Source organism: Saccopteryx bilineata, chromosome 1 (assembly GCF_036850765.1).
Source record: "Saccopteryx bilineata isolate mSacBil1 chromosome 1, mSacBil1_pri_phased_curated, whole genome shotgun sequence".
NCBI lineage: Eukaryota > Metazoa > Chordata > Mammalia > Chiroptera > Emballonuridae > Saccopteryx > Saccopteryx bilineata.
Genome location: NC_089490.1, coordinates 240,771,505 through 240,799,363, shown reverse-complemented (window position 1 = coordinate 240,799,363; position 27,859 = coordinate 240,771,505). Strand labels below are relative to the sequence as shown.

Genomic DNA, 27,859 nt, shown 5'->3' with positions numbered 1-27,859 from the left:
CTGGGTCCCCACCCCACACACCTGCCACCTGCCTCCACCTTCCCCTTTGACCCGCAGACCCTGCCTCTCCTGACCGAGTCCGATCCAGAGGTCCACGTGTCAGTGCACAGGGAGCTAAGACCAGGTTACAAAAAGCCCAGAGGGCACTTTATTGGAGGTCTCTGCCTCCACGCAGGAGAAGGGGGTCGGAGCCCTGCCCTGAGCTTCTGGTACCCCAGCCCAGGGCCAAGGACAGTTAGGGGAATGTCTTAGAAAAAATAGATCTCTATGTACATCCGACGTAGTTTGTAGCACATAAATTAGAGAGTGCTCTGACCCTCGCCCGCGGAGCCCGAGCACTAGGAGGGGGCAGGAGCCAGTCCAGAGAAAGGGCAGGGCCCTGTCCCGTCGCTTATGGTGCCCCGGCCTCCCCGCCTCCTGGCCTCTGTCCAGACACCTGCAGGAGGAAGACAATGTCCACAGCCGGGGTCTAGGGTGGGCGTCAGGAGGCACTGAAGGAGCCACATGTGAAGATAGGTCAAGTCACACCCTGGGCTTGTGATTCCACGAGGAGGCAGCCGAGGAGACCCCAGAGTTTCTGTGTCCTCCAGAGCACAGCGGTCCTCTTGACAGGGGCCTCTGGCCTCAAGTCCATGCGTCTGTCTCGGGTCCACTCAGACCCTCAGTTTTGACTTCTGACCACCTCCTCCTCCTTCCAGCCACTGGAGTTTTTGCCAAACTTGTAGACGAGCCGCCGGCCGTCCACCCGCTCCAGGATCTCCCGTTTGTAGTAGTACCTGAATGGACAAGGGAGTCACGGAGTCCCGGGCAGGAGGCACACCCACTGCCAAGCCCTCTCCTGCCCCGTGATCCATCCGCAGTTGACCTGTCCCCACTAGGTTCCAGCGCCTGAGCCTGCAGCACTCTCTGGCCTAGAGTCACTTCTTTGTACCTATGGCTGTGCCCAGGGGCTTGTCCTGAAACCACACGAGTTCAGGGCTGGAAGGGACCTTAGCAGTGATCTAAAGGGAAACCGAGGCTATGGGACAAGCAACTTGATTGTTTTGACAGAGGCATGGGGCGTGCTAATAAATGGTCTTTGGACTCTGGCTCAGCGGTAGAGTGTCGACCCAGTGTGTGGATGTCCTGGGTTCGATTCCCAGTCAGGGCACACAAGAGAATCGACCATCTGCTTCTCCACCCTACCCCTCTCGCTTCTCTCTCGCTCTCCTCTCTCTTTGTTTCCCAGAGCCATGGCTCAATTGGTTTGAGCTCACTGGTCCCAGGTGCTAAGGATAGCTCTGTGGAGCTTCGCCCTCATGTGCTAAAAATAGCTTGGCCTGTGCCTGACCAGGCGATGGCGCAGTGGATAGAGCGTCAAACTGGGATGCCGAGGACCTAGGTTCGAGACCCTGAGGTTGCCAGCTTGAGCGCGGGCTCATCTGGTTTGAGCAAAGCTCACCATCTTGGACCCAAGGTCACTGGCTCGAGCATGGGGTTACTCGGTCTGCTGAAGGCCCGTGGTCAAGGCATATATGAGAAAGCAATCAACAAACAACTAAGGTGTCGCAATTTGCAATGAAAAACTAATGATTGCCTGACCTGTGGTGGCGCAGTGGATAAAGCGTCGACCTGGAAATGCTGAGGTTGCCGGTTCGAAACCCTGGGTTTGCCTGGTCAAGGCACATATGGGAGTTGATGCTTCCAGCTCCTCCCCCCCTTCTCTCTCTCTGTCTCTCCTCTCTGTCTTTCCCTCTCCTCTCTAAAATGAATACATAAAAAATAAAAAAATAAAAATAAAAAAATAAAGATTTAAAAAAAAAAAAGAAAGAAAAACTAATGATTGATGCTTCTCATCTCTCTCTGTTCCTGTCTGTCTGTCCCTGTCTATCCCTCTCTCTGTCTCTGTAAAAACAAAACAAAAACAAACAAACAAACAAACAAAAAAATAGTTTGGTTGTGAGCATGGCCCCAGATGAGCAGAGCATTGAGGGCTGCTGTGTGGATCCTTGTTGGGTGCATGCGGGAGTCTGTCTATCTCCCCTTCTCTCACTTGGATAAAATAAAATAAAAAATAAAAAAGTAAATGGTCTTTGACCACTGAGAGCCTCCTGGGATGTGTCCAGTCCCTGTGCCCCTCTGTGCAGCCTCCTGCTGCCCCCGGGCCACCACACCCTCCAGGAATCAGGTGGGCGCTCACCTCATGGCTCGGCTCAGCTTCTCGTAGGTCATGCTGCTGTTTTTCTTTTTCTGGCCCCAGAGCTGGGCCACGGCCTCGGAGCGCAGGAACTTGAACACGCCCTCCTGCCGGTTCTCCCACTTCATCAGGCCCTCGTTCAGCTCCGGGTGGATGAGGATGTCCCGGATAAACTCCCACAGGTGGGTGCCTCTGGGGGCTGCAAGGCCAACAGGTCAGCAGCAGCCAGGGGCCCCCCCTGCGGCCAGCTGGACCTGTGAACGTCATATGCTATGGCCAGGACAGGAGCCCAGGAGGGCCAGCTCACAGCAGAGACGTTTTACCACTCAAATACGGGGGTACAAGAGTGCCTGTTAGGCTACTGGCCAGCAGGGCCACAATTGGATCAGGGACCAGCTTCCTGGGAACCGTAACCCCTGAGGACTGGAAGCAAACAGCCAGCCCAATGTGGGGACTGTGTAAGGGAGCCCTGAGCAATCTCCCAGGCTCACTGACTGGAGCCCACAGTACAGATGTCTTCTGTGGGCTGGGAGTCCAACAGCAGAGGCATCGTCCACCATGGTGGCTCTCTCGGCCCTCCCCACACCCACCAGCCACATCCTCACACCACCGAAGGTGTCACAGCAGGCAAGACCTTCCTCCAGGACCTTGGGCTCCCCTCCTCCCCAGGAGCCAGTGACCAGTGCCCCCCCCACCCGTGCCTGTCCTGTGCCCACCCAGCCTCAGGGCCCTGTACCCACCATGCTTGCTCTTCCTGCTGTCCAAGCTGTCCCGAGAGTCTCGGCTCAGCTTTCGGGGCCGGCCCCGTTTCCGCTTCCCATGCTTAGGGTCCCCCTTCTTGTAGTCGGGGAAGCCATCTGTGGGGAGTTGGAAGGTCAGGAGAGCAACGGAGGGGGTGGGGGTGGGGGGAAGCCCCCCTGCAGGGACACCCTCCACTCACCCCTGGAGAAGACCTTGCTGTCGCTGGGGTCGAGGTCCACGTCACTTCCACCGGAGTCTGAGGAGTGGGAGCTCTGAGAAGCTCCAGTCCCTAGGGAGTCGGGTCCAGTGAGTCCCATCCGGCCCACCTTCTGCAGGCGGGCACACCACCCAGCCAGCTCTGTCCTCCCAGAGAACTGAAAGCCAAGGGTTTGGGGGCATTTGGGGATTGAAAAAGGCTGTGGCCTGACGAGCCCTCACCTGCCGTGGAGACGTCGGAGCTTCCCGGGGATGGGGCCCCTGCACCATAGCTGCCTGGGTTGTAGGGGCTGGGCTGCCGGGGGTCCTCCAGCATCTCCTGGCCAAAGGGGCTTCCCTGGTCTGGAAGAGGAAGTGGGTGTTCAGCCAGGGCTCTGAGAACTGGGCAGGGACAGGTGAGGCCACTCAGACGTGTGTTGGAAGACCTACTGACCTTTCTAGCTCGGAAGACAGGTGTGGGGAGGGGCAGAGGGAACACGGGTGCTCACCTAAGGGGCCTGGGTCCCCCAGGGTCTCCTGGAAGGACATGCTGTCCTGCTCCAGCAGGTCAATGATCCAGCTGAGCTCGTCAGGAAAGCTGGAAGCTGAGAGGAAAGGGAGTCAGAGCGCAGGCTTCCCCACCCCTCACCCTCAGGGGTGCTCAGCCTACCGCCTGGCCTGGGGTTCTCCGTCCTTCCCTCAACGTGCTAACCTGACCCGGGACATGGGGCCAGGCCCGGACCAGCCTCCCTGACTGACAGAAGCCCCAGCACAGGGGCTGCACTCACTGAGGTCCCACAGTTGCGCATAAAGCTGGTCGCCTAGTGGCCCGAATACCAGCCGCAGCTCCTCGGGGGCACAGCTGCAGAGCGTGGCCCCGTCCATGTCGCACCGTGAGAAGTCGATGGTGCTGGCGTCAAACTTGTTTTTCTCCACCTGGTAGCTGATCCAGTCCAGGACCTGGGCCTTCGACCAGAACTGGGGCTGCTCCCGTGACCAGCTGGCCTTCTCTGGAAGGGCCCCGGCACAGCGGGGGGTCAGCCCAGCCACCAGAGACCATCCTGCCCCAGCACCCCAGCCTACCATAAATCCCTCCCGCAGGGCTCTGAAGCAGTCTGCTCAGAGTCCTTTCTCCCGCCTGACTCCCTATCTACCCAACCTCTTAGATGGACACCCTGCTGCCCAATCCCACCCCTCCCTGTGAGACCCACCTGGGCCCTCCAGTGGCATCTGGGGGTTGCTCAAGGACAACACGAGGTCATCAGCCCCAAAAGAGGCAGCGGGGGGAGTGGAGGCCAGAGTGGGGTCCTCGGGGCTGTACATGGTGCTGAAATAGTTGCTGAAAACGTTGCTAATCTCACAGGTTGCGGCCATGAGCTCCCTGGGGGGGAGAGGAGCTGGTGAAGGGCCGGGGTCTCCCCCTCCCTGTTCCCTGCGGCAACTCTGTCCCAGCAAGACCTGGGCAGGCGTGGCCCGGTGCGCAGAGGTCGGCAAATCTCTGGACACCTTGTCTTTAAGACGTGCCCCATGATTTCAGACCCCGGTGGGGGCGCCTGGCCTCCTGCAGGACTCCCTTCTCAGTCGCCCGGGTCCTCGGGTCCTCAAGTGGGGCTGGCTGAGGCGTGGCCACCCCGTGTCATCCAGGGATAGTTCCTCAGCTCTCAGAACCTCAGGACACCCCTTCGCCCCACACTCCTGCTGAGGACCCCAAAACTGCAAACCCCGCATTTCCCAGGCTGGGGAGCACGGCAGGCAGGCACCTACCAAGGTGGCAGTGCAGGTGTGGCAGCGGGCAGGCACGGCTGGGAGGCAGTGGGCGCCAGAAATCCAAGAGGCAAAAGCTCGGCCCAGTAGTGTGTCCGGAGGCTGCCCCGCCCGCGCTAAATAGACCTGGGAGCTCCTCCCTGCCAGGTCTTTATAGCCGCGTAACCTGAGCCGGTGGCTCATTGGACAGAGGGGATTTCCTGGCCTTTAGACTGGGCTCCTGGCCCTAGGTGATTTGCATATTTTCTGCCACTTGGCCCGGGTCCGACATGGGGTGCGGGGAAATCAGGCCTAGCTGGTTTAATGATTGTCAGACGTCCCGCACCCTCTGGGGTTGGGCACAGGGCACTGGCCTGGGCGGGTGGCGGGAGGGTCGCGGGGGGTTGGGGGGGGGGCGCTCTGTACTTTCAGCCACCCTCAGGCTCAGAAAATTCCTCGAGTGGGTGGGGACAGTTCAGGGAGGGGCCTTGAGCCTCTGGGGAACTGGGTCCCAGAGGCTGCTAGCCCCAAGCGTCTGGAAAGCTGAGGACAAAGGGGCCCAATGGAGAGAGATAAGCTCCCCCCCCCCCCAGGCTTCCGCACCCAGGATGCAGGCGGGAAGGCTCTCCAGGCAACATTCTTCGGGCCGGGGTGGGGACGGCCCGCGTCCCCAGGGACCCCCCCCCCCCCTAACAGCCCGGGCTGTCATCCACTCTGTCTTTCGGCATCGTCTGCATCAGGGCTGCTGCGGCCACTCCGGACAGACCCGGCTCCTACGCGCAGCACGTCCACAGCCCTGCGCGCCGCTGGCCACGCAGGAACCCGTCCCTCCACCTGGTCTCTCACCTCCCGGCTCCTCGGCTGCTCACGGGCGCCACCTGCTGCCTCCTAGTGGTCAAATCCTGCCTACCTACGTCCTGTCATTCAAACAAGAACAGGATGCTTCCCATCTGCGGACCATTCCACGTAGTCCTGGTTAATCCCCACAAAGCCCTGTGAGCAGGTGTGGTGATTCCCCACTGCACAGAAGAGATTGCAGCTTGGAGCCTAGGCCACACGGAGCTGGTAAAGTGGTGGGGCTGGGAGTTAAAGGCACGGCCTGGTGCTCCGGCCCTGCCCATCTCCTGGCTTTAGGGTCCTCTGCTCAGCGCTGGGGCAGTGACTGCCTCATGCCCGTGGTTCCCTCTAGGAACTCAGCCCCAAACACAGCGGCCCTGAGCGTGGGCAGCATAAGGTGCTAGGACAGAAAGGGGAGGGGAGTTTTCTGGTTTCTCCCCAACTATGACATTCTGCACCTTGGTTTCCCATCTCTAAAAGCAAGGTGGTTTAAACTTAATCATCCCTGAGGTTCCCCCCCCACACACACACATACAACCCCATCTGGCTGGCTAGGCATCTGTGATGTCACTCCAAGTATCACTCTCTCCTCTTCCTTCATCGGTGCCACAGCCCTGGGTGGCTCGTGGCCATGTGCAGCCTCCAGGGCTGAAGTGGGTTCTCAAAGGGAAGGTGACACCACCTCCAGAGCTATCCTCTTTCCTCTGCGTCCTCTAAGTCCAGCCCAGAGAATGTGCTTCTCACCTTCCTTGTGTTTGAAGCCACCGGTGCCCAGGAGAGGAGGGGGTCAAGTTCCGGGGCTGTGGATTTTCCCAGCCCCTCAGGGGGCCTCCCCTCCTTCCCCCCGTGGGGCCTGAGGCGAGCACACCCTCCACCCAGTCACTCACCCTGGAATGCAGGAGAACTGGCTTCTAGCCCAGCACTGCTCATGTGCACAGAGGACACTGAGCTGAGGTGGGACCAGGAGGAGAGGAGACAAAGGATGTCAACCCCCTTGTCTTCAGGTGGCTTCACAGGAGAAATGGGGCTGGCTAAAGGACTCCCCAGAGGCACTTCCCTTCCAAGTATACTGCTCACAAAAATTAGGGGATGAGGAACACACAGGTATTCCAGTACTTGCAGCCTTTTGTATAGTGCATTTTCACCAATGAAATACAAGTTGGTTTTGCATCTCATTTGCATAATCAAACAACTTTCTTTGACTTGTTTGCTTTTCTGATGTTCTTGTTTAATAAAAAATCAAATGCTTTTTTTTTTTTTTTTTTGCATTTTTCTGAAGCTAGAAACAGGGAGAGACAGTCAGACATACTCCCGCATGCGCCCGACCGGGATCCACCCGGCACGCCCACCAGGGGCGACGCTCTGTCCACCAGGGGGCGATGCTATGCCCATCCTGGGCGTCGCCATGTTGCGACCCTCCTGGGTGTCGCCATGTTGCGACCAGAGCCACTCCAGCGCCTGGGGCAGAGGCCACAGAGCCATCCCCAGCGCCCGGGCCATCCTTGCTCCAATGGAGCCCTGGCTGCGGGAGGGGAAGAGAGAGACAGAGAGGAAGGCGCGGCGGAGGGGTGGAGAAGCAAATGGGCGCTTCTCCTATGTGCCCTGGCCGGGAATCGAACCCGGGTCCGCCGCACGCTAGGCCGACGCTCTACCGCTGAGCCAACCGGCCAGGGCCTCAAATGCTTTTTTTTTATCAGTTCATATTCATTTTTGAAATGTCCCCTAATTTCTGTGAGCAGTACATTTGTCAATGCTGTCAGTAGCCCCTGACATTATGGAAATGCATAGGGAAGACTTAGGCTTGAGGTCAGTGCCCTAGAGGGTAGGGAGAAGCTTCCAGAACAGTGGTCAGAGGAGCTGTGGGACGGGACGGTCACAGACACTGTTTCTGTGAGAGGACAGCACGGCCAGAAGCCGGGCGGCGAAGGCAGTGAGGGCACAGGTGCCATGACAGTCCCCAAGCCGTGAAATGTGGACTCCGAAAGTTTGTGGAGTCCTTGAGGCTGTTGGAGAAAGAGCTCCCACAGTGATCCTATTAGGGGGCTCCCCAAGGGAGCACAAACGAAGAAAAGAGCCACTGTTTCAGGGCCAATAAGCAGAACAGCAGGTTGGGAAGCAGGGAGGTGTCCGGATAACCCTGAAATAGCCTTTGCCTGAGTGCCGCGGTTCCCCCTTTGCTGGTGAAGCTCCGTGCGAGGGACAGAGGCAGTCGCCAGCCTGTCATGTGGTCACAAAATTCTGCTTCCACCAAGAGTGACAAAAGTCTATTTCTGCTGTGCTGTGCTCCCCCCACACCCTGTGTAGGAAGGGGAGGAGGAGGCTGTGCTGATAACCTAAGCCAAGGGCAGAACCACAGCAGCAGATGGCGCGGGCACAGGTGCCCTATCTGTGAGAAAGCCAACAGACATGCTCTTAAGTGTTTCTCTGCCACCCTCTCCTCATCCCACACCCCAGACCCCACATCTAACTTACTAACTGCTGAGGTCCCCACGGGGAAGCCAGAGAGGACCTAGAGCCACGCTCTGAGCACGCCATAAGCTGACCCAGGCTCAGAGGCAGGCGAGGCCCCAGGGCTGGTGAGAAGGCCCCGGAAAGACATCAAACGCACATTTGCACTGTAGCCGGGAAGGACAAGGAGCACAGGGCAGGCGGGCAGGGAACCAGGTGCCACTCTGTGCACATCATTCCTGGACACAAGAGTCCCATCCTACCTGTTCTTCATGCGCCTATGGAACCCACCCCTCCTGCACCAGGAGCTCCCTAAGGACAAGGGACACTGCCGTTCTCTGGTCTCCCCCAGTGACCATCTCAGGGCGCGCTTGCACACAGGGGGGACACCTGGGGGGAAGTTCCACAGTCCCTCAATCCACAACTCCAGCTTACGTATTTTTCGCTTAAAAAGATTTATTAAAATAAAGATTAAACCTGAAGAAAGAATTACATGAATGCAGTCATTTGCATAATACTTCAAGAATCATCCAAAAGGAAAAGGTTGCTCTGCTCTGTCCCAGACGCTCAGGTGGGAGGGGCTTGCCCCAGGAGGCAGTGTCCACACTGAAGGCCAAGGGGTCTCCAGTCTTAGAGTCCAGAGGGTCCCAGAGTCACGGACACCAAGCCCAGAGGACAGACTGTCAGGGACACAAGCTCTGGGCATTGGCTGGAGGACTAGAATCTGGGATCAGTTGGTCCGACAGCCCACAGCATGGAGGGGCAGCGGCCATGCACACGGACGGGCCTCTAGCTGCCCTTGGGCGCCAAGATCTGCTGGACGTAGTTGACTACATTGCTGTGGAGCTGGGGGGCGGTGGCTGTGAAGGTCTCCCTGGCGAGGGTGCGGGCTGCCTCGCTGCCAGCCATCATGGCGTAGTACAGAGGGAGCGTGTACTTCTGCTTCCCCTGCAGGAAACACACACATGGCTACACAGCCTGCATCAGTCTGCCCAGCCCCGGCTGGAACTGCCTCAGGGACCCGTCCCAGTGGTTGTGGGCAGGTGCCCAACGACCACATACAGAGGTCAGTATTCACCCTGATGCAGGACGGAACAGGGACGCCCACACTCAATGAAATGGTGGGTCCACACACTCAGAGAGCAGTCAGTGGTTGGTCATCACGCTGACCACACACACCAGAGGCTCAGTGCAAAGCTGAGGACATGGAAGGTCCAGCGGCTGCTGCACAGAACACCCAGGACACAGACAGCCAACACAGGTTTCCAAGCCCCTGCAACCCAGACACCTGGCAGAGTCCCTGCGGGGCTGGGACATCCAGGCAGGGGCTCAGCTGCCACCACAGGGTTGAGGGTCCTGCACAAGGCTCTGCCTCTGGCCCCCCACCTGCTCTGGAATGGAGCCTGGTCACCTAAGAGCCCCTGGCACATCCCCAGCTGGGCAGCTTCCCCAGGTGACCGGAGCTGCAGCTGGTGTCTGAACTGTCCCAAGCTATCTGGGGTGTGAGGGACCTCACAGTCACGCCCCCAGGGGCCCACATCACCCCTTCTCAGGTTGGGATGCGCTCTGCCTGGCTTCTCCTCGACAGGGCAGCATGGCCCCAGCCCAGCCACACTTCAGAAGGGGGCTGCCAGCAGATCCCCCTCCCTTAACCCCCCCACCCTGCTCAGAAGAGGTGCTGAGGCTGAGTCCACAGGAGCACTGAGCATGCACTGAGCAGGCCACGCAGGCTGGGGCTGCGGAGGGACCCCCACCTGGCTCTGCAGGAAGTCCTTCACTTTCCAGAAGTCCTCCTGGTGGTCGTTCTTCAGGACGATTTGACTCCATCGCAGCCGCAGCTCCGCGTTGCGGGCACCTGAGATCTTGGGGTACATCTCTGCCAGTTTCTTCATGTTCCCTGGAAAAAGAAACGGGTTGTTCCTCTCAAGAATTATTTTTCAATGACACCTGACATCCATTAGCTTGCTTTCAGGTACAAGGTGGTGATGAGGCAGTACCTCACAGAGTAGACCCCAGTCAGTCTTGTTCAGAAATCAGAAATGGTTGTCTGGGACTCTGCCTGCAGAGAGCTGTGGGCCTGTCCTGGGGCGCGTGGCAACCCCGGGGACCAGGGTGGCTCCAGTGTTCACCCTGCCCACTCGATGCCCCAAGACGATGACAGTGTCCTAGGCTCACAGTCGCCTGAATCCCTGAGGCTCTTTTAGCAAACGTCCCTGACGGCGTCCCGGACTTCCTGTAGTCGCCCCATTTCCCGCCTGAAACACCTGCTTCCTCCCTGGCCTGAGTTGCTGTGGTCTCCACTTTTCTGCTTGACGCCCTGGGTGCCCATGACCCCTGGCTGAGCAGCACCAGCATGAAGGGTTTATAGCTTCGCCCACCGGGTCAACATCAGCTCCACCACCTCCCGGCTGTCCCCTCTGTGCCTGCTGCTCCCTCTCCGTCACCTGGGGATTAGAGTCATGGCACCCACTCACAGAAGAGTCACCAGGACCAGGGGCCTCACAGATGCCAGGACCTGAGGACTGGACGAATGTCGGGCTCACTGTTCTGTTCCCACGGCACCCTGTGTATAATCTACATTCCCTGCAAAGTGCTGTGTCCACCTGCCACCCCACTCTGACACCTGGCCGTCCCCCAGGGACAAGCGTCCCAACTTCTTCCTCTGCATCTCCCTCTGGCCTGCACACAGGTGTCACACAGCTTCTCACCAGGGGGCAGAGGGGATTTCTGCAGGATCTTGTCCAGAAAGTACACCAGCTGGTAGGTCTTCCAGGTGGAGATGGCCACAGCCTCAATGGCCTTTATGTCCAGCTCCTTGGTCCCCCACAGCTGGGCCAGCTGCTCAGCAGGCTTCATAAGTGAATCCCCAGGGGAGAGGTCAGGGAGGTACGGTGGCCAGCCTGGGGTGTTCAGCCATCGGTCAAACTCAAAGCCTGGAGAGAAGCCACCGTCAGAGCCTCTGCCCCTGTCCCGGCCAGTGAGCTCAGAGCTCCCAGGGACCTCACGCTGGCTGCCCCTCTGCGTGCTACATGCCTCCTCTGCTGCTGCCCATCACTCCTGCACGAGGCTCTGGGCTCCAGCAGGGCCCCCGTAGTAATGACACAGGGGCCTGCCATGTCAGATGGGAGTACACCTATTTCTACTATGTTGCTCACTCCAAGTTAACAGTGTGCCGTTTGAGCTGTGTGCACGGGTGTGTCCACCCTTCCCCCTCCATGACCACAGCTGAGACTTGTGGGCTCTGGGCCCAGGCTCCTGCCGTTCCATTCCAGCTCTGCCGCCCACCAGCTGGAGGCCAGGGCACATCCGTTCCCCTCTCTGCACCTAGTTTTATGTCAAGTGGGAGATAGGCTGTGCCTCAGATGTCAGTGATAAGGACTAAACACAGAAACACACGGGGTGCTCAGCAGGCGGCAGGCAGAGCAATCACACCACTATTATTAACTCTTACTAGCCAGACAACTGTGACCTTGAAACACGGGCCTGCAAGCGGAGAGTGGGGGACAAGTCTGAGCTATCAGTTGTCAGGGACACTGACACCACCACAATGGGGTGACTCAGGGCTCACAGAGCGAGGGGGCCTCTTGTCCGTGACAGGCCGATCTCCACTCAGGCAGCACTGGGACTTGCCTTTGTTCAAGAGGCCACAGGAGGTGACTCCAAGCTCCTGGGCAGGGCTGTGGCACTGCTGCCCTCTGTGGCCTCCAGGGAGGAGCAGAGGGTGAGAGCCTGTGGCCTAGGTTCAAGGAAAACAAGGAGGGAGGAGCCTGGGATCTGGGTCTGCTCCCCAGAGCCACTTGCTGGACAACTTGGATACAGCATCCTCCAACCTGCCTATCCATCCAGACACAAACCTGGAGGAAACTGTCCGTCTTTTCCAGCCTGCCGGCCAGCCCCTCCACTCACCGGGAATGGAGTCCACTCCCTTTTGCTTCAGCTCAGGGAAGTACTCCAGGTAGAAGTCTAGGAAGTCGTCTGCTAAGATACTCTGGAATTTAAACTCATTGATGTAGGCCTGTAAGGAGGGAGGTTTCTCAGTTGTCTGGGTGCCCTGACCCGGCTCCTGCCCGGGGCTCTGGCCCAGGCCACCCGTCTGCCCCTCCCAACCAACCTTGCTGAGTGGACGCTACCTTGAGGAACGTGTCAAACTGATTCTGATTGCCCACCAGGTGGGCCAGGTAGGAGACAAAGCAGAAGCCTTTCTCGTAGGGGGTCTCATTGTAGGTGTCGTCCGGGTCAACGCCTGGCGGAAGAAAGCAGAGGTCTCAGCATCGCAACTGCCTCCCTCTGCCCACACTGGCCTCCCTCACAGTACCACCAAGGGGACCAACAAGGGCCATTAACTATGGACCCAACAGGAGGAAAACAACACCAGCCTTCCAGTCTCCCTACTCTTGGGGCCCCTTGCTTGGGTGCAGGTCTCAGGGCCCTTCCAGCCCTATGGGTCCCCTCCTACCTCCTGTCCCCTCCCAACACAAAGACTGTTCTATGATTGTTCAGCCTAAAACAAACCCCGACACCACAAGAAGTTCATTCTCACAGTCCGTGGCATCATAGACTGTGAACTTCAATTCCATAGGACGGGTTTACATGAAAATGCAGGGCCTGAACACATCCCTGAGTGGTCAGCACTCAGCCTCACCCCCGTAAGGTGAGGCCAAAACTCCATCTAGGGGACCCTCGGGCACATCTGCCCCCACCAGACCAGAGCAGGGGTACAGCCACCGAGGGCCCACAGAACCAGATGGAGCTACAGTCTGGCTGGACAGCTTGGCTCTGCCCCCAGGAAAGTGTCCTCGGAGCCCCCGACCCACACACATCTAGGGGAGGGGTGTCACAGAGGGGCCTCCAGGACCTGGCTCAATCTTCACATGGAGCTTGTTGAGGGGGTTTTCCTCGCCGGTGATGTCCATGTGCTGGCGGAGCAGTGCCCGTCCAGTGGCTGCTTCTAGGCAGGTGTAGGCAGCGCCTGGGCAGGAGGAAACAGAGGCCTCCAGAAAGAATAGTCGGCACCTCAAGTCGACTGTCCTACCAGGAGGCTGTGCTGCCCCCTGGTGGCCACCAGAAGAATGATGACAGTCACCTGAGCTCAATGCCCACCCTCCCGGGAACCCCAGAACAGAAGTGGACCAGGAATCTCAGGTCAGAACCTGCAGCTCTGGGCAGAGGGGCCAGGTCAGCTCAGGGTGGGGAATCACACCTTGTACTCTGATAGGCACCTTTCCCTGCCAATGCATTTTTAGTTTCAGAGAGAGTAATTTGATCTTATAAACAGAGTATTTTAAATATCACCCAATCGCTTCTCGGCCTTTTGGCTAAGATCAAGTGTAGTATCTGTTCTTATCAGTTTAATAAATATCACCCAAATTTTTTCTAAGGGTGTCAATGTCCCCTTATGACCCTAAAAGTGATTGTGGGAAAGATGGAAGGAGAGATGGCCAGGTATTGACTCTTGGAAAGTTCCTAACCCTTCCCAGCCTCAGTTTCTCAGCTGTGCAATGGGGTGACAAGAGTGTGCTGGTGGGATTCTTGGGTGGCCAGTTAAGATTCACTAACAGGCTTTTGCTCTACACAGTCTGAATGGAAATGTCAACCTGTACAAACTTTCTGGGAGGCAATCGGTAGAATGTGCAAAAACCCTTTAAAACATTCCAATCCAGAAGTCCTGTTTCCAGGAATTTACCTTTATCTGAATCATCTGACATGTGCTCTAATGTTTCTATGTAAAGGTGTTGGTCAAAATGCTATTTCATGGGGGAAATGGAAACAAAGTATCTAACCCCTGGATGAATAGTTCAGAAGGGTCACACTGACTGTCTCTGAACAGTGAGATTACAGGTCAATACTTCTTGTGCTTTTCCATAGACGCCAAAACAGCTTTTGGTCAGAGCAATGAGAAACTAATAAAGTTACGTTTTTTAAGCATCTGACACACAGGGGGTTTTCTGTAAGGAAACTGCTGAGAAAGCATTCTAAGCGTATGCCTGGGCTCGGTCCCGAGGTCCGCCTCACCGGCTAGGTGGCCAGGGCATGCTTTCATTATAAATCAGAGTGACCCACATATCAAACGGGCTGCTGCCAAGCTGCTAAAGGATGCGTTTTTTCCCCCCGACGTGCCCAGTATGAGGCTGGTGTGTAAGTGCGCAGGTGAAGTCAACGACAGTGATGATCAATGATTCACTTGGAAAACAGACTGGCCTCCTGGCTGAACAACCCTGGGCACCTCTCCCCCAGAGCAGCAGATGTGGCTCCAGCTCAGGTGAGCTCATCTGGTCAGCATCTATCTCTGAGACCCCTCTTGGCACCACCGCCTGCCCCCTTCATGCCCTGTGGTCCCCAAAACTGCGGGAGGTCATGTTGGCCTCGCAGGCCGAGCCGGCTCACCGAAGAGGAGGGTGGAGATCCTCCTCTGGGCATACATGGTGAAGCCCTCGTTGAGCCAGAACTCACTCCAGTTGGCGTTAGTGACCAGGTTCCCAAACCAACTGTGCGAGATCTCGTGGATGATGACGTCGGCTAAGGAGCGGTCCCCAGCCAGCAGGCAGGGAGTGACAAAGGTCAGGCAGGGATTCTCCATCCCTCCAAATGGGAAGGATGGCGGCATAAAGAGCACGTCATACCTGAGCAGAACAGGGGGCGGGGGCGGCAGTCAGGAGCCCAGCTCTGGGCAGACCCCGCCTTGCTCCCTGCCCTGAGACGTAGACAGGAGACAGACTGCAAACGACCGGGCTGGTGCTGAGGATGCTGGGCTCCCTTCCCCAGCCATGCTCTTCAAAATCTCTGAAGCCCGTCCAGCTCCCAAGCAGCACCCCTGAGCTCACCGCTGGCCACTTGGGGGTCACAAACACCTAACGAAGCCTTTTCTCTAAGGCAGTGATCAGCAAACTCATTAGTCAGCAGAGCCAAATATCAACAGTACAACAATTGAAATTTCTTTTGAGAGTCAAATTTTTTTTTTCTTTCTTTAGCTGGAAACGGGGAGAGACAGTCAGACAGACTCCCGCATGTGCCCGACTGGGATCCACCTGGCACGCCCACCAGGGGCGACGCTCTGCCCACCAGGGGGCGATGCTCTGCCCCTCCGGGGCGTCGCTCTGCCGCAACCAGAGCCACTCTAGCGCCTGGGGCAGAGGCCAAGGAGCCATCCCCAGTGCCCGGGCCATCTTTGCTCCAATGGAGCCTTGGCTGCGGGAGGGGAAGAGAGAGACAGAGAGGAAGGAGGGGGGGGTGGAGAAGCAAATGGGCGCTTCTCCTATGTGCCCTGGCCAGGAATCGAACCCGGGTCCCCCGCACGCCAGGCCGACGCTCTACCGCTGAGCCAACCGGCCAGGGCCGAGAGTCAAATTTTTTAAACTCAAACTATATAAGTAGGTCATTCCTTATTGAGATAGTGCCCACATGTGGTATTTTGTGGAAGAGCCACACTCAAGGAGCCAAAGAGCCGCATATGGCTCGCGAGCTGCAGTTTGCCAACCAGGGCTCTAGGAGTCTATAGAGCAAAGACACCAAAGGAAACCTAGGGGGAGGGGCAGCTTCCAGAAACCAAAAGTGAAGGGTCAGCAAAGGCCCCGGCCTTCCAAACTCCACCACTACTAGGCCCTTTTCATCACTCCAATAACTGTCAACAGGTCCCCTCCCCAGAACCAGGGACCAGTTCTGACTCACCGCTGCTCCCCCAACCTCTGGGATGGGGGGGAGGCAAGAGGCGGGGACTGGGACACCAGGGACATCAGTCAATGGGCATCTCACCTTCCCCAAACGTAGGGTCCAAAAAGTTTCTCTCCCGTCGCCAGGAATCCTTCTATCACACCGTCATACTCTTTCTTGGCGTCTTTGATCACACAGGGCTCAGCCCACACCCGGCTCCTAGGGACAGGCACAAAGAGAAGGCACGGTGCTGTTCATCAACCTGCACTGGGCTGTGACCATATGAAGAAAACTGGCCTCAGGCTAGTTTCAGTCAAACGAATGGGACAGTGGGGCCAGGAGACACAAAGAAGTGGGGTACATGCGGGAACTGAGGTGAGATACCGGCCACAGAGGGAGGATGAGGCTACGCCTGAGGACGTGGAGGCCTTGGCTCTGGCGTGAGTCTGCTTTTTGGTTTAAAGACACGAGGGGTGGGAGTGCATCGGGGCTGAGGGGAAGGAGCCCCCTGAGAGGGCTGTGGCTGTGCTGGGGTGGGCAGGGAGATGAAGTGGGGGACTCTGAACAGACTCGGACCCTCACAGGAGCCAGGGGAAAGGCAGATACAGACAAGGCCGGGAGTGGTGTCCAAGCACTGCAGTCCAGCCTGACCCCATGCCAGGAGGAAGCTCCGTTCCTGTTCACATTCTCAGGAAACCTCACAAAGTCCTCATTGTCTCCCCTAAGCCATCTCACTCCCCGGGGGTCTCTGTGGCCCCTGGTGCTCTTCCCCCTCCAGAGGGAACCTGTGAAATCAAGATCGTCTATTTCCAGGAACCCCATGCTGGAGAAAGTGGGGAGGTTCAGCATAGAGACAGAAAAGCAAGCACAGTTGCCAGGAGAGAATTTAGGATGTACAGACACTAACAAAGACCCATCCTCAGACCCGCTGCCTCTGCCTCCATCTCAGGAGACCCAGGTCAGCAGCCATGACTGGTGGGGCCAGTGACCCCACGGCAGACATGAGTTGCAATGGGACGGAGGGAGACTGGCAGGAGACAGAGCATGTCCTCCAGCTGGCTCAGGCCGCTCAGACGCTGCAGACAGCAGGCGCAGTCGCCCAAGCTCCACCCGGCAGCCACAGTGCACAGAAGCCTCCTTGCCTCAGGGGTCATGCCAACCCTGCCAGTGCAGGGGACTTTCTTTCCTACCTGGGTCCTACCTCCGCAGACACCAGGTCTCCGATGGCCAAAGCAACAAGGTATGAGGGGATGGGCTGGCCCATGCGAAAGAAGAATCTGTTTGGACCTCTCCTCTCCCAGCTGTCTGCGCTCATCACAGCCGTGAACCCGTCTGGGACCTGGCAATAGAGACAGCTGAGGAGGCCTTGCCCAGATAGACTCTGCTGACCATGAGCTGGACGGCCACTGTCACCTGCACAGTGACAGCCGTGACCCCTGAGTGCACATTGTCCCCGCATGCTTCAAGAAACCAAACTTGCATTAAACTGATGGGACGTCCTAGTTTATCAACAGAAAGTCACATGTCCGGACCCAAGGGCAGGTACCACCGCTACCCCTTACCTCGATCAGGGCCGAGTAGGTACACTTGACAGCAGGTGTGTCGAAGCACGGGAAGAAGCCCCGGTTCAGGACTGCCTGCCCCTGGGTGTAGACAAAGGGCTTCTCCTTTCCTGCTGTCTGCTCGGGAGCCAACCAGCAAACCTAGGAGGCAGACATTGCAGAAGTGACACCCCAGTGCAAGCTCAGCCCCACCAGGGAGGCATGGCAGGCAGAGGGAGCTTTGGGTCATCCCTACAGTCTCTGTGCCACTGGTTTGGCTCTGACTGGGACGGTCTCTCCTCCTGTGTGTTCAACCCAGCCTGCCGTCCATGCCAAGGTGCGGCGTCCACTTCACAGGGCAGGCACTTCAACGGGTCTACCCCTCGCTGCACCCCACGGCGTCACCTTGAGGATTCCAGACAGGGCCTCTGACCCCGTCACCCTGCCTTCCTCCTGTGTCCAGCTCGCTGTTGTAATTTCTCACTAACAACTAAGAGCAAAGCAGCTGTATTTGAACTTGTGATAGGAGACAATGGAAAGCATAACCCTACTGTGAGGAGCCTGTGATTCACAGTGTTGTCCACCTGAAATGTTCCCTAACAGAATAAACGCATGTACACTACAGGCACTGACTACGATTCTTAACTGTTTTCCGTTAACCTTTCGCCTGGGTCAGGTCAGGACTGCTACAAACCCAATGTTCACCGACAAGAGAAAGTTCACATATAGCACAGACAAAACCATGGAAGGTGGGGGAGAAAACATCAGCACCAAAGGCCATTTAGAGTTCGGGAAAGGGCTGAATTCCAGGACGTCTGATAGAAGCAAAGCTTTGTAGCACAGTCTCCAAAGCAAGGAGGATTGAGGGCTTGGAGAGGGAGAAGCAGCCACTGGGTGGCACAGGGGGAGGAGTGTGGGTGGACGTGGGCTCTGGGAACTGGAGGTGGGTTCTGGTGGGGTGGGCACTGCCTGGGCAAGTGGGATGAAGAGCTCTCAACACAGAGCCACTGGGGACCTGTTGTAGAGGCACAAAGACTCCACATGGGAAGGCTGGGGTTCTCTTCGCTTGAGTTTTTGTTGTGTGTGGGTGTGTGTGAAAGTTTTATTTTTATTTATTTATTTATTTATTTTTCTGAAGTTGGAAATGGGGAGGCAGTCAGACAGACTCCTGCATGCGCCCGACCGGGATCCACCCGGCATGCCCACCAGGGGGCGATGCTCTGCCCATCTGGGGCGTTGCTCTGTTGCAACCAGAACCATTCTAGCGCCTGAGGCAGAGGCCATAGAGCCATCCCCAGTGACCGGGCCAACTTTGCTCCAATGGAGCCTTGGCTGCGGGAGGGGAAGAGAGAGACAGAGAGGAAGGAGAGGGGGAGGGGTGGAGAAGCAGATGGGCGCTTCTCCTGTGTGCCCTGGCCGGAAATCGAACCCGGGACTCCTGCACGCCAGGCCGACGCTCTATCACTGAGCTAACTGGCCAGGGCCTCTATGTATGATAATTTTAATACGTCTCCCTCCAAAGAGTTCAGTAGAGATGGAAGAGGAAAGAAAACATCACAGCAGAAAAACTGGACAGCTCTGCTTAAGCCCGGTGATCGGATCAGCACCAAACAGTCGCTGATCATGCCGACGCTATGTATTCTCAATATGATGGGACAAAATGGCACTTTACCTGGTGAAAGTCCACTCAGTTCTGCCATCAACCTACAGCTACTCTAAAAAATAAAGTCTGTTTTTTAAAACAAAATCCACAACGCCAGTCTAGTTATGACAAACACATCAGGCAAATCTCAGGAGAGGGGCCTCCTACAATACACCTGACCAATACTCCTTAAAACTGTCTAGGTCACCAAGAATAAGCAAAGTCTAGGAAATTGTCACAGGCAAGAGCAGGCTAAGATGTAACAGCTAAACATACTGTGGTGTTCAGGAACCGGGCTTCTAGAACAGGAAAAGACACTAAGTATAAAATTAGGAAATCTGAAAAGAAAAAAAAAACTATGGAAGTCAGCTAATAGTAATGTATCAGTATTGGAGCACTGATTGTAACAAAGGTATCATACTTATAAAAAGCTCATAGGCAAAACTGTGTGGAGAGGATATATGGAAAGGACTATCTGCTCAATTTTTCTGTCAATCTAAATTGTGGTTGTTTTAACAAATCCTTTTAATGAAAAAAAATTGTAAAAGAGTTGACCACCAGGGCTAACACAGTCGAGCACCTAGACTTGTCCCTGGTGCATCATTACAAGTACTGGCCATAATTCCTTATCATCTCTGCTTGTTTTTTAATGACATGAAGAAAAGAGAATGAAGGAGCTGGCAGTACATACACTATAGAAAGTCTTAAGTCCAGGAGAGGCATAGCCTCCGTGATTAAGGTGAGAGCCCTCTCTGGGACGGTGGCAATAAGGAGGAATAAAAAACACAGGTGAGGCCCTGGCCAGTTGGCTCAGTGGTAGAGCATTGGCCCGGTGTGTGGAAATCCTAGGTTCAATTCCCAGTCAGAGCACATAGGAGAAGTGCCCATCTGCTTCTCCACCCTTCCACTTCTCCTTCCTTTCTATCTCTCTCTTCCCCTCCCACAACCAAGGCTCCATTGGAGCAAAGTTGGTCCAGGGGGGGCTGAGGATGGCTCTATGGGCTCCGCCTCAGGCCAGAGAATGGCTCCAGCCCAAAGGAAGAAACACCCCAGATGGGCAGAGCATCGCCCCCTGGTGAGCATGCTGGGTGGATCCCAGTCGGGCACATGCGGAAGTCTGTCTGACTGCTTCCCTGCTTCTCACTTTGGAAAAATACAAAATAACCCCCCCCCCCCCCAAAGACACAGGTGATCAATGGAGACCTTCCTGGTGCAAAGGACAGTTCTTCGCAAAGAATGGATCTCTGGCATTCATTATGTTTTACATCAGTAGTAGTCAATCTGGTCCCTACTGTCCACTCGTGGGCGTTCCAGCTTTCATGGTGGGCAATGCGGAGCAACCAAAGTATAAATAAAAAGATAGATTTAAGCCTGACCTGTGGTGGGGCAATGGATAAAGCGTCAACCTGGAATGCTGAGGTCACCGGTTCAAAACCCTGAGCCTGCCTGGTCAAGGCACATATGGGAGTTGATGCTTCCTGCTCCTCCCCCCTTTCTCTCTCTCTCTCTCTTCTAAAATAAATAAAAATTTTTTAAAAAATTAAAAAGATAGATTTAACTATAGTAAGTTATATAAAAATTTATTCTGCCAAACTTAGAGAAAATCGACATAAAGTACTTGGTAAGTAATTATTATTATATGCTTTAACTTGCTGTAATTCTGTTTTATAAATTTTATAAAGTTACTTCCCTACTTTATAAATCACCATTACTGTGGAACCAGTGGACGGTTAGAAAATTTAACTACTAACAGAGATACAAAAGTGGGCGGTAGGTATAAAAAGGTGTCTAACCCTGTTTTACATGAAAGCTATTTCTTTTTGGTATTTAATTTCAGGTGCCACTTTCAGTATGCAAATTTGGGGAGGGGGGCTTAATTTTTCCAGTATTCCTGTTTAACTTCTGGTCCCTGGCAGAAACCAGGAACTAAAACATAATAGAACCAAACATATTTTAATTTGATGTTATCCTTGGGGGGGGGTGCAGGGGGGGCAGGGATTTTCCTTTGCCTTAGAGGTCAGTTTGCACTGCTTTGGAATTTCATTTTTTAAAACAAGTTCTATTGTAAGGTTCATTTATTCCCTGAGTGGTGACAGATGGAAACAGAACTGTCCTTTGAGCCAGGTCTAAGAGCAAAAGGCAGATAGCCAAATAAACCTGCTTCAGTCACAGGCAAGCAGTCTACCGTGAAACTCACAACCCATACCTCTCAGAAAGATCTGTCCATGGTTTTCTAACTCTTGCCATGCTGGACACAAAACTGTCCAACTCTTATTTCCCATATTTGCCCCTCCCCCTTTAAGATTTAGGACTCAACAGTGAGAAGGCCACGTTATTAATAAGCCTAGTACACTCTAACTGCACTCCTGACTTTTACTGAAATACTTTGGTTAATTAAAAGCAGAACTTTACAGAAGTTAGCAAATGTAACTATCTGGGTTCAGAATTGTCTTGCCCTAGTGACCTCTAGGCACTTAAGGTCACACAAAGGCCTGAGTCAGCATCTGGGCTAATTCACCAGCGGCCATAAAGCAGAACTTAATTACCCTTTATCAGGACTTGGGACCCAAAGCCCCGAGGCATTAAATTCAATTTCTGAAGAGTTCATAAGCCACAGAGGGCAAGGTTCCCTCCTCTGGCAGAAATGGAAACTAGACATTCGGCGTCCAAGGAGGGACAATTGGAGAGGTTACTGGAAGTGCCCGGGGGGAGAGGCGGGAGGAGTGCAGAGGACAACGGTGTCCAGCCCAGCGGCTGAACCGGGCAGGAGCCTGAGGAGGGAAACCTGGGCGGCCTTCCTGGAGGAAGTGGGGACGGTGCACGGGGCTCCCGGCCTGGGGCCAAGCGATAGGACTCTCCACCCCCTCCGCAGGGGGCGCCAGGGCGACCGCAGCGCACTCACCGCGGGCCCCGCCCCGACGCGGTAGGTGAGCAGCACCTGGAAGCGCTCGCCCGCCGGCCGGGGTTGCGAGAAGCTCAGGCACAGCGCGCAGCCATAGCGCGTGAAGGGCCGCGTGTGTAAGCTCACGGGCTCCTCGGGGCCGGACGGCTCCCGACGCAGCGCCGCCGCGGTCACCTCCAGGCTCGGGTGCGAGTCCAGCCGCAGCTCGGCCGCGCCAGTGGGCACCAGGCAGCGCAGCTCCAAGGCTGCCGTGCCGCTCAGGGTGCGGCTCGCGAACTCGGCCCGCAGGTCCAGGTGCAGGTGCAGCATCTCGAAGTCCCGGAAGCTGGACGCCGAGGCTACGTCTTCGGCCCGCGCCGAGTGCAGCGCCCGCGGGACCGCGCCGCCGCCCGGAGCCCGGCCGCTCGCCATGGTGCCGCCGACTGCCGGGAAGCCTCGCCCGCCCGCCACGCGCCCGGCCACGCCCCGCCCGCGTGAGGCCAACCCTCGCCCAAGGCCGCGCCCTGCGCACTCTGTGCCGTCGCCAGCCCCGCCCCCGGGTGGAGCCTCCCCACAGGCCCCGCCCGAGAAATCTGAGCAGGGGCCAGGTTTTTAGTAAGGGAAGTGTTTTCTAGTGTTAAAACTTCTTTTAGCCCTGGCCGGTTGGCTCAGCGGTAGAGCGTCGGCCTGGCGTGCGGGGCACCCAGGTTCGATTCCCGGCCAGGGCACATAGGAGAAGCGTCCATTTGCTTCTCCACCCCCCTCCCCTCCTTCCTCTCTCTCTTCCTCTCTCTCTTCCCCTCCCGCAGCCAAGGCTCCATTGGAGCAAGGATGGCCCGGGCGCTGGGGATGGCTCCTTGGCCTCTGCCCCAGGCGCTAGAGTGGCTCTGGTCACAGCAGAGCGACACCCCGGAGGGGCAGAGCATCGCCCCTGGTGGGCGTGCCAGGTGGATCCCAGTCGGGCGCATGCAGGAGTCTGTCTGACTGTCTCTCCCCGTTTCCAGCTTCAGAAAAATACAAAAAAAAAAAACTTCTTTTAGCCTGACCAGGCGGTGGCGCAGTGGATAGAGCGTCAGACTGGGATGTGGAAGGACCCAGGTTTGAGACCCCCGAGGTCGCCGGCTTGAGCGTGGGCTCGTCTGGTTTGAGCAAAAATTCACCAGCTTGGACTCAAGGTCGCTGGCTTGAGCAAGGGAGTTACTGGTCTGCTGAAGGCCCATGGTCAAGGCACATATGAGAAAGCAGTCAATGAACAACTAAGGTGTCACAATGCACAACAAAAAACTAATGATTGATGCTTCTCATGCTTCTCATCTCCCTGTCTATCCTTCACTCTGTCTCTGTAAAAAAAAAAAACAACTTTCTTTTATGAAATACTTATTCTTTTTTTTTTTAATGTATTTTTTTAGTTTGCTCACTTTTTTTTTTTTTGATTTTTTTTATTTATTCATTTTTATTAGAGAGAGAGAGGAGAGAGAGAGAGGGAGAGATAGAGAGAGAACAGGAAGCATCAACTCCCATATGTGCCTTGACCAGGCGAGCCCAGGGTTTTGAACCGGCGACCTCAGCATTCCAGGTCGACGCTTTATCCACTGCGCCACCACAGGTCAGGCGAAATACTTATTCTTTAAAAATTCCACATAAGATCAATTTCCCTTTCTTTCTTTACTGGGGAGTGAGATCAGAAAGCTGGGAAACCCCATTTCTGTGGTACTGAGCGCAGGTCTTGGTGCCTGGTGGACGTTCAAAACCTGTCTGGCCTGACCAGGCAGTGGCGCAGTGGATAGAGCGTTGAACTGGGACGCAGAGGACCCAGGTTCGAGACCCCGAGATCACCAGCTTAAGCACGGGCTCATCTGGTTTGAGCAAAAGCTCACCAGCTTGGACCCAAGGTCGCTGGCTCGAGCAAGAGGTTACTCAGTCTGCTGAAGGCCAACGGTCAAAGGCACATAGGAGAAAGCAATCAATGAACAACCAAGAAGTCCCAACGCGCAACAAAAAACTAATGATTAATGCTTCTCAGCTCTCCATTTCTGTCTGTCTGTCCCTGTCTGACTCTCTCTCTTTGTCTGTCTCTGTCAAAAAAAACCCTGTCTGGAAGCTGTTCATTCTTGGACGCAATGCCTTTTAGCTGACCACCTGCCAAGCACCAGCCAGCAGCCGGGGTGCTGAGAACACGACTTTAGCAAGTCTGGGAACCAGTCCTGACAGCCATATGCTATGCACTGGCCTGGGATCTGGGACTTGGGAAGAACTGAGTGGTATGGAAGCACAGGCCCGGGCCCCCAGCATCACCCCGCCAGTTAAATGCGCTGCAGGAAGGCCCTGTATCCTCGCTGTAGGGTAAAACATGTTGGAGTTAAAAGGTTTCTCCTTTTAGCGTTAGTTTCCTCTAGGAACATAGGTAGCCTTGGCCAGCATTCTCATCTTGCTTCCTGTGGAGCTCTCAAGAGTGTCCGGTTTACCTCTGGGTAGTCAAGAAAACCTTCTTTTCCACCCATCTCTTCCCCAAATTGTTTTCATTATTATTTACTTTTGAATGCTGAGAATGTAACACATCTGTGACATTTCAAAATAACAGCTGGAAATCTTCCAGAATTGACAAGGAGCAGGAGTTCATCAAGGCTACAGATCAATATACAAAAATTGACTGTATTTCTGGGCTTAATAAACAATAAAATTTGAAATCTGAAAAACAATACCATTTAAATAGCACTCTCAAAAATGAAATACCTAGGCCCTGGCCTGTTAGCTCTGTTGGTTAGAGCAGTAGTCCCCAACCTTTTTTGGGCCACGGACTAGTTTAATGTCAGAAAATATTTTCACGGACCGGCCTTTAGGGTGGGACGGATAAATGTATCACGTGATCAAATGAGTTTTAGACGGATGTAACAGAGGGAATCTGGTCATTCTTTAAAAATAAAACATCGTTCAGACTTAAATATAAATAAAACAAAAATAATGTAAGTTATTCTTTCTCTGTGGACCGGTACCGGTCCACGGCCCAGGGGTTGGGGACCACTGGGTTAGAGCATAGTTCTGATACACCAAGGTTATAGGTTGTATTCCCAGTCAGGGGACATACAAGAATCAATCAGCGAATGCATAAATGCGTGGAACAACAAATAGATGTTTCTCTCTCTCTCTCTCCCTCTCTTTTCTTTCTAAAATCAATTAAAAATTTATTTTATATTAAAGAAATGAAATACCTAGATTTAAATCTAACAAAATATTATATGCAGAGTATTTGTGCTAAAAATGGTGAAACATTGACAAAAAACCCCAATTAAAATTCCAGCAGGTTTCTTATAGATACCAACAAGCTTCCTGTAAAATGTATAGGGACAGGCAAAAGAACTTGAAGAGCCACAACAATTGTGGAAGAGATGAACAAAATTGGAAGACCCACCCGACTAGTGAAAGGTAGACACATAGATCAATGGAACAGAACAGAGAGAACCCAGAAATAAGACCCACATACTTGCAAATCACATGTCTGACAAAGTACCCACATATATGAAAGAGCTCTCAAAACAAACCAAAGAAAAAACAAAAATAGATGAAAGGAAACACTTTAACAACAAGACGTAAAGATGGCAAATAAACATAAAAAGATGTTGAACATCACTGGTCATGAGAGAAATGCAAATTAAAACTGCAAGATTCCACTATGCACCAAGAACTGTTTGACTTCAAAAAAATAAGGACAGCCTGACCAGGCAGGGGCGCAGTGGATAGAGCATCGGACTGGGATGCAGAAGACCCAGTTTCGAGACCCCGAGGTCGCCAGCTTGAGGGCGGGCTCATCTGGTTTGAGCAAAAGCCCACCAGCTTGAACCCAAGGTTGCTGGCTCCAGCAAGGGGTTACTCGGTCTGCTGAAGGCCCATGGTCAAGGCACGTATGAGAAAGCAATCAATGAACAACTAGGTGTTGCAACGCGCAATGAAAAACTAATGATTGATGCTTCTCATCTCTCTCCATTCCTGTCTGTCCCTGTCTATCCCTCTCTCTGATTCACTCTGTCTCTGTAAAAAATAAATAAATAAATAAAATTAAAAAAAAATAAATAAATAAGGACAAAAACCGGTACTGCCCAGTGCTGGTGAAGATGCAAACAGCCGAAAAAACACTTTGGCAATTTCTTCTCAAATTAAATAGATACCTATCTTATGACCCAGCAATCTTAGGGATTTGCTGACCAAGAGACATGAAAACATGTCCACACAAAAATCAGCAAGTGAATGTTTATGGCACTTTTATTCATAGCTGCCAAAAAATGGAAACCCCGTGTCCTTCAGCAGGTGGATGGATAAACAAATTGGTGTGTCTGTACCACAGAACACCACTCAACAATGGAAAGGAACACGCTGCTGGAACATACATCATGAAGCAGGTTAGAGGCACTCAGGTAAAGGAGAGAAACCAGGCCTCCACCCAGTTCTCCCTGCTACTTGCCCTCAATCTGGCTGCTACTGCAGCCAGAAAGAAGCCAGACCCACAGAGCCTGCATGGATGCAGCTTCTCTAGCAACATCTTAACACAGGCTGCCTGTGGCTGCTGACCCACCCTGTGAGACAATGAGTTAACTTACACCAATGACCCACAAGGGGAGCTATGTCCATGCTTTCACCCTCTGCAGACACTTCTCACTAAGGAAACAGAAGCACTTTGAATGGCAGATACAATTGGACCCTTTCTTCCAAACCGACTCAGAAATTCACTACTTGACAAGTTCACACACAGCTCAGACACCAAGAAAAACAGAGAGAAGCACATGGGACTTTTCCAAAGGGCATTTCGGCTGTGAGACAGGATCTAACTCCAGAACTTCCACCGGCCCCAGGAAACCTGTTCCTGTGTTTGACCAGAGAAACTGGGATTAGGACCCTGAGGATACCTGTACATCTGTGTTCACAGCAGCATTACCCACCACAGTCAAATGGTGGGAACAACCCGAGTCTCCATCAACACGCTAAGGAACAAAATGTGGTGTTCCTTTAATGAAATATTAACCAGCCATCAAAAGGAGTACAATTTTGGTACATGCCACAATTTGGATAGACCTTAAAACATGCTCAATGAAGCGGTAGAGCGTCGGCCTAGCGTGCGGAGGACCCGGGTTCGATTCCCGGCCAGGGCACACAGGAGAAGCGCCCATTTGCTTCTCCACCCCTCCGCCGCACTTTCCTCTCTGTCTCTCTCTTCCCCTCCCGCAGCCAAGGCTCCATTGGAGCAAAGATGGCCCGGGCGCTGGGGATGGCTCCTTGGCCTCTGCCCCAGGCGCTAGAGTGGTTCTGGTCGCAATATGGCGACGCCCAGGATGGGCAGAGCATCGCCCCCTGGTGGGGAGAGCGTCGCCCCTGGTGGGCGTACCGGGTGGATCCCGGTCGGGCGCATGCGGGAGTCTGTCTGACTGTCTCTCCCTGTTTCCAGCTTCAGAAAAATGAAAAAAAAAAAAAAAAAACATGCTCAATGAGATGAGACAGACACAGAAGGGCAAATATTGGAAGATTCTACTCACTCAGAGACATAAGGCAGGGCTGTGGCCACCAGGAGCTAAGGGGGTAAATGGGATGTTACTGTTCAATGGGTGCAAGGTTTGTCAGTGGTGCGAGTTCTGGGTAGACAAATGGTGAGTTACACAACATTCTGACTGTACTTAACTGGCACTGAATTGTACATGGCAAATGGCTAAAGTATTATGTCTACTTTACCACACACATAAAAAGATCAAACCAGAATGAGTAATTAAATGCTCAATGTGCATGGTACCAGGCCCAAAGTTAAGTGTGTGCTCACAGCAGCCACACGGATGTTGCTGTGCCCACAAATGTGTTCTTCCTTCTCAAGGATACAGGCAGATGGGCTGATCACATGGTGACTTCTGCAAGGCCACACATCATTTCCAATTCCATCTGTAAACTGGCCTATTCTGAAACACTTGTCCAATTTCCAGGTACCACCAGCCCCCCCCCAACACACCCCTTACAAAGACTGGCTTCAGGGG

General features: G+C 54.4%; 2 protein-coding genes and 1 pseudogene across 3 annotated transcripts; 1 reads left to right on the top strand and 2 right to left on the bottom strand.

Annotated features, from left to right (window-relative positions):
- Positions 1-125: 125 nt before the first annotated feature.
- On the bottom strand, positions 126-5,032 carry ELF3 (E74 like ETS transcription factor 3). The gene is made up of 9 exons (XM_066239362.1): positions 4,877-5,032; positions 4,324-4,493; positions 3,901-4,122; positions 3,622-3,717; positions 3,356-3,475; positions 3,117-3,206; positions 2,917-3,033; positions 2,180-2,375; positions 126-776 (listed from the first exon to the last, which is right to left on the bottom strand). The coding sequence occupies exons 2-9, from the start codon at positions 4,484-4,486 to the stop codon at positions 662-664; spliced, it is 1,119 nt and encodes a 372-aa protein (XP_066095459.1). The 5' UTR covers positions 4,487-4,493; positions 4,877-5,032; the 3' UTR covers positions 126-661.
- Positions 5,033-8,578: 3,546 nt separating this feature from the next.
- Positions 8,579-22,347, bottom strand: RNPEP (arginyl aminopeptidase). 2 transcript variants are annotated; one of them, XM_066239348.1, is made up of 11 exons: positions 21,873-22,347; positions 17,350-17,490; positions 16,978-17,126; positions 15,890-16,006; positions 14,525-14,760; positions 12,996-13,109; positions 12,271-12,383; positions 12,047-12,155; positions 10,849-11,040; positions 9,895-10,037; positions 8,579-9,088 (listed from the first exon to the last, which is right to left on the bottom strand). In XM_066239348.1, exons 1-11 carry the CDS (start codon positions 22,281-22,283, stop codon positions 8,930-8,932), a joined length of 1,884 nt encoding a protein of 627 aa, XP_066095445.1. In that variant the 5' UTR covers positions 22,284-22,347; the 3' UTR covers positions 8,579-8,929. The 2 variants fall into 2 exon arrangements, with proteins under 2 accessions (XP_066095445.1, XP_066095434.1); XM_066239337.1 differs by having other exon boundaries at positions 10,849-11,073; positions 21,873-22,346.
- Positions 13,436-13,545, top strand: LOC136321444 (U2 spliceosomal RNA; annotated as a pseudogene).
- Positions 22,348-27,859: the final 5,512 nt, after the last annotated feature.

Coding starts and splice junctions, on each gene's coding strand:
- ELF3 (XM_066239362.1), bottom strand. CDS start 4,486: ATGGCCGCAACCTGTGAGATTAGCAACGTTTTCAGCAACTATTTCAGC. Junction 3,207..3,355: donor CTCCGACGTCTCCACGGCAG/GTGAGGGCTCGT, acceptor CCGACTCCCTAG/GGACTGGAGCTTCTCAGAGC. Junction 3,034..3,116: donor CAGCAAGGTCTTCTCCAGGG/GTGAGTGGAGGG, acceptor AACTCCCCACAG/ATGGCTTCCCCGACTACAAG.
- RNPEP (XM_066239337.1), bottom strand. CDS start 22,283: ATGGCGAGCGGCCGGGCTCCGGGCGGCGGCGCGGTCCCGCGGGCGCTG. Junction 16,007..16,977: donor TCTGCGGAGGTAGGACCCAG/GTAGGAAAGAAA, acceptor GCCTGTCCCTAG/GAGCCGGGTGTGGGCTGAGC. Junction 11,074..12,046: donor GGGAGTGGACTCCATTCCCG/GTGAGTGGAGGG, acceptor GCTTCTCTCCAG/GCTTTGAGTTTGACCGATGG.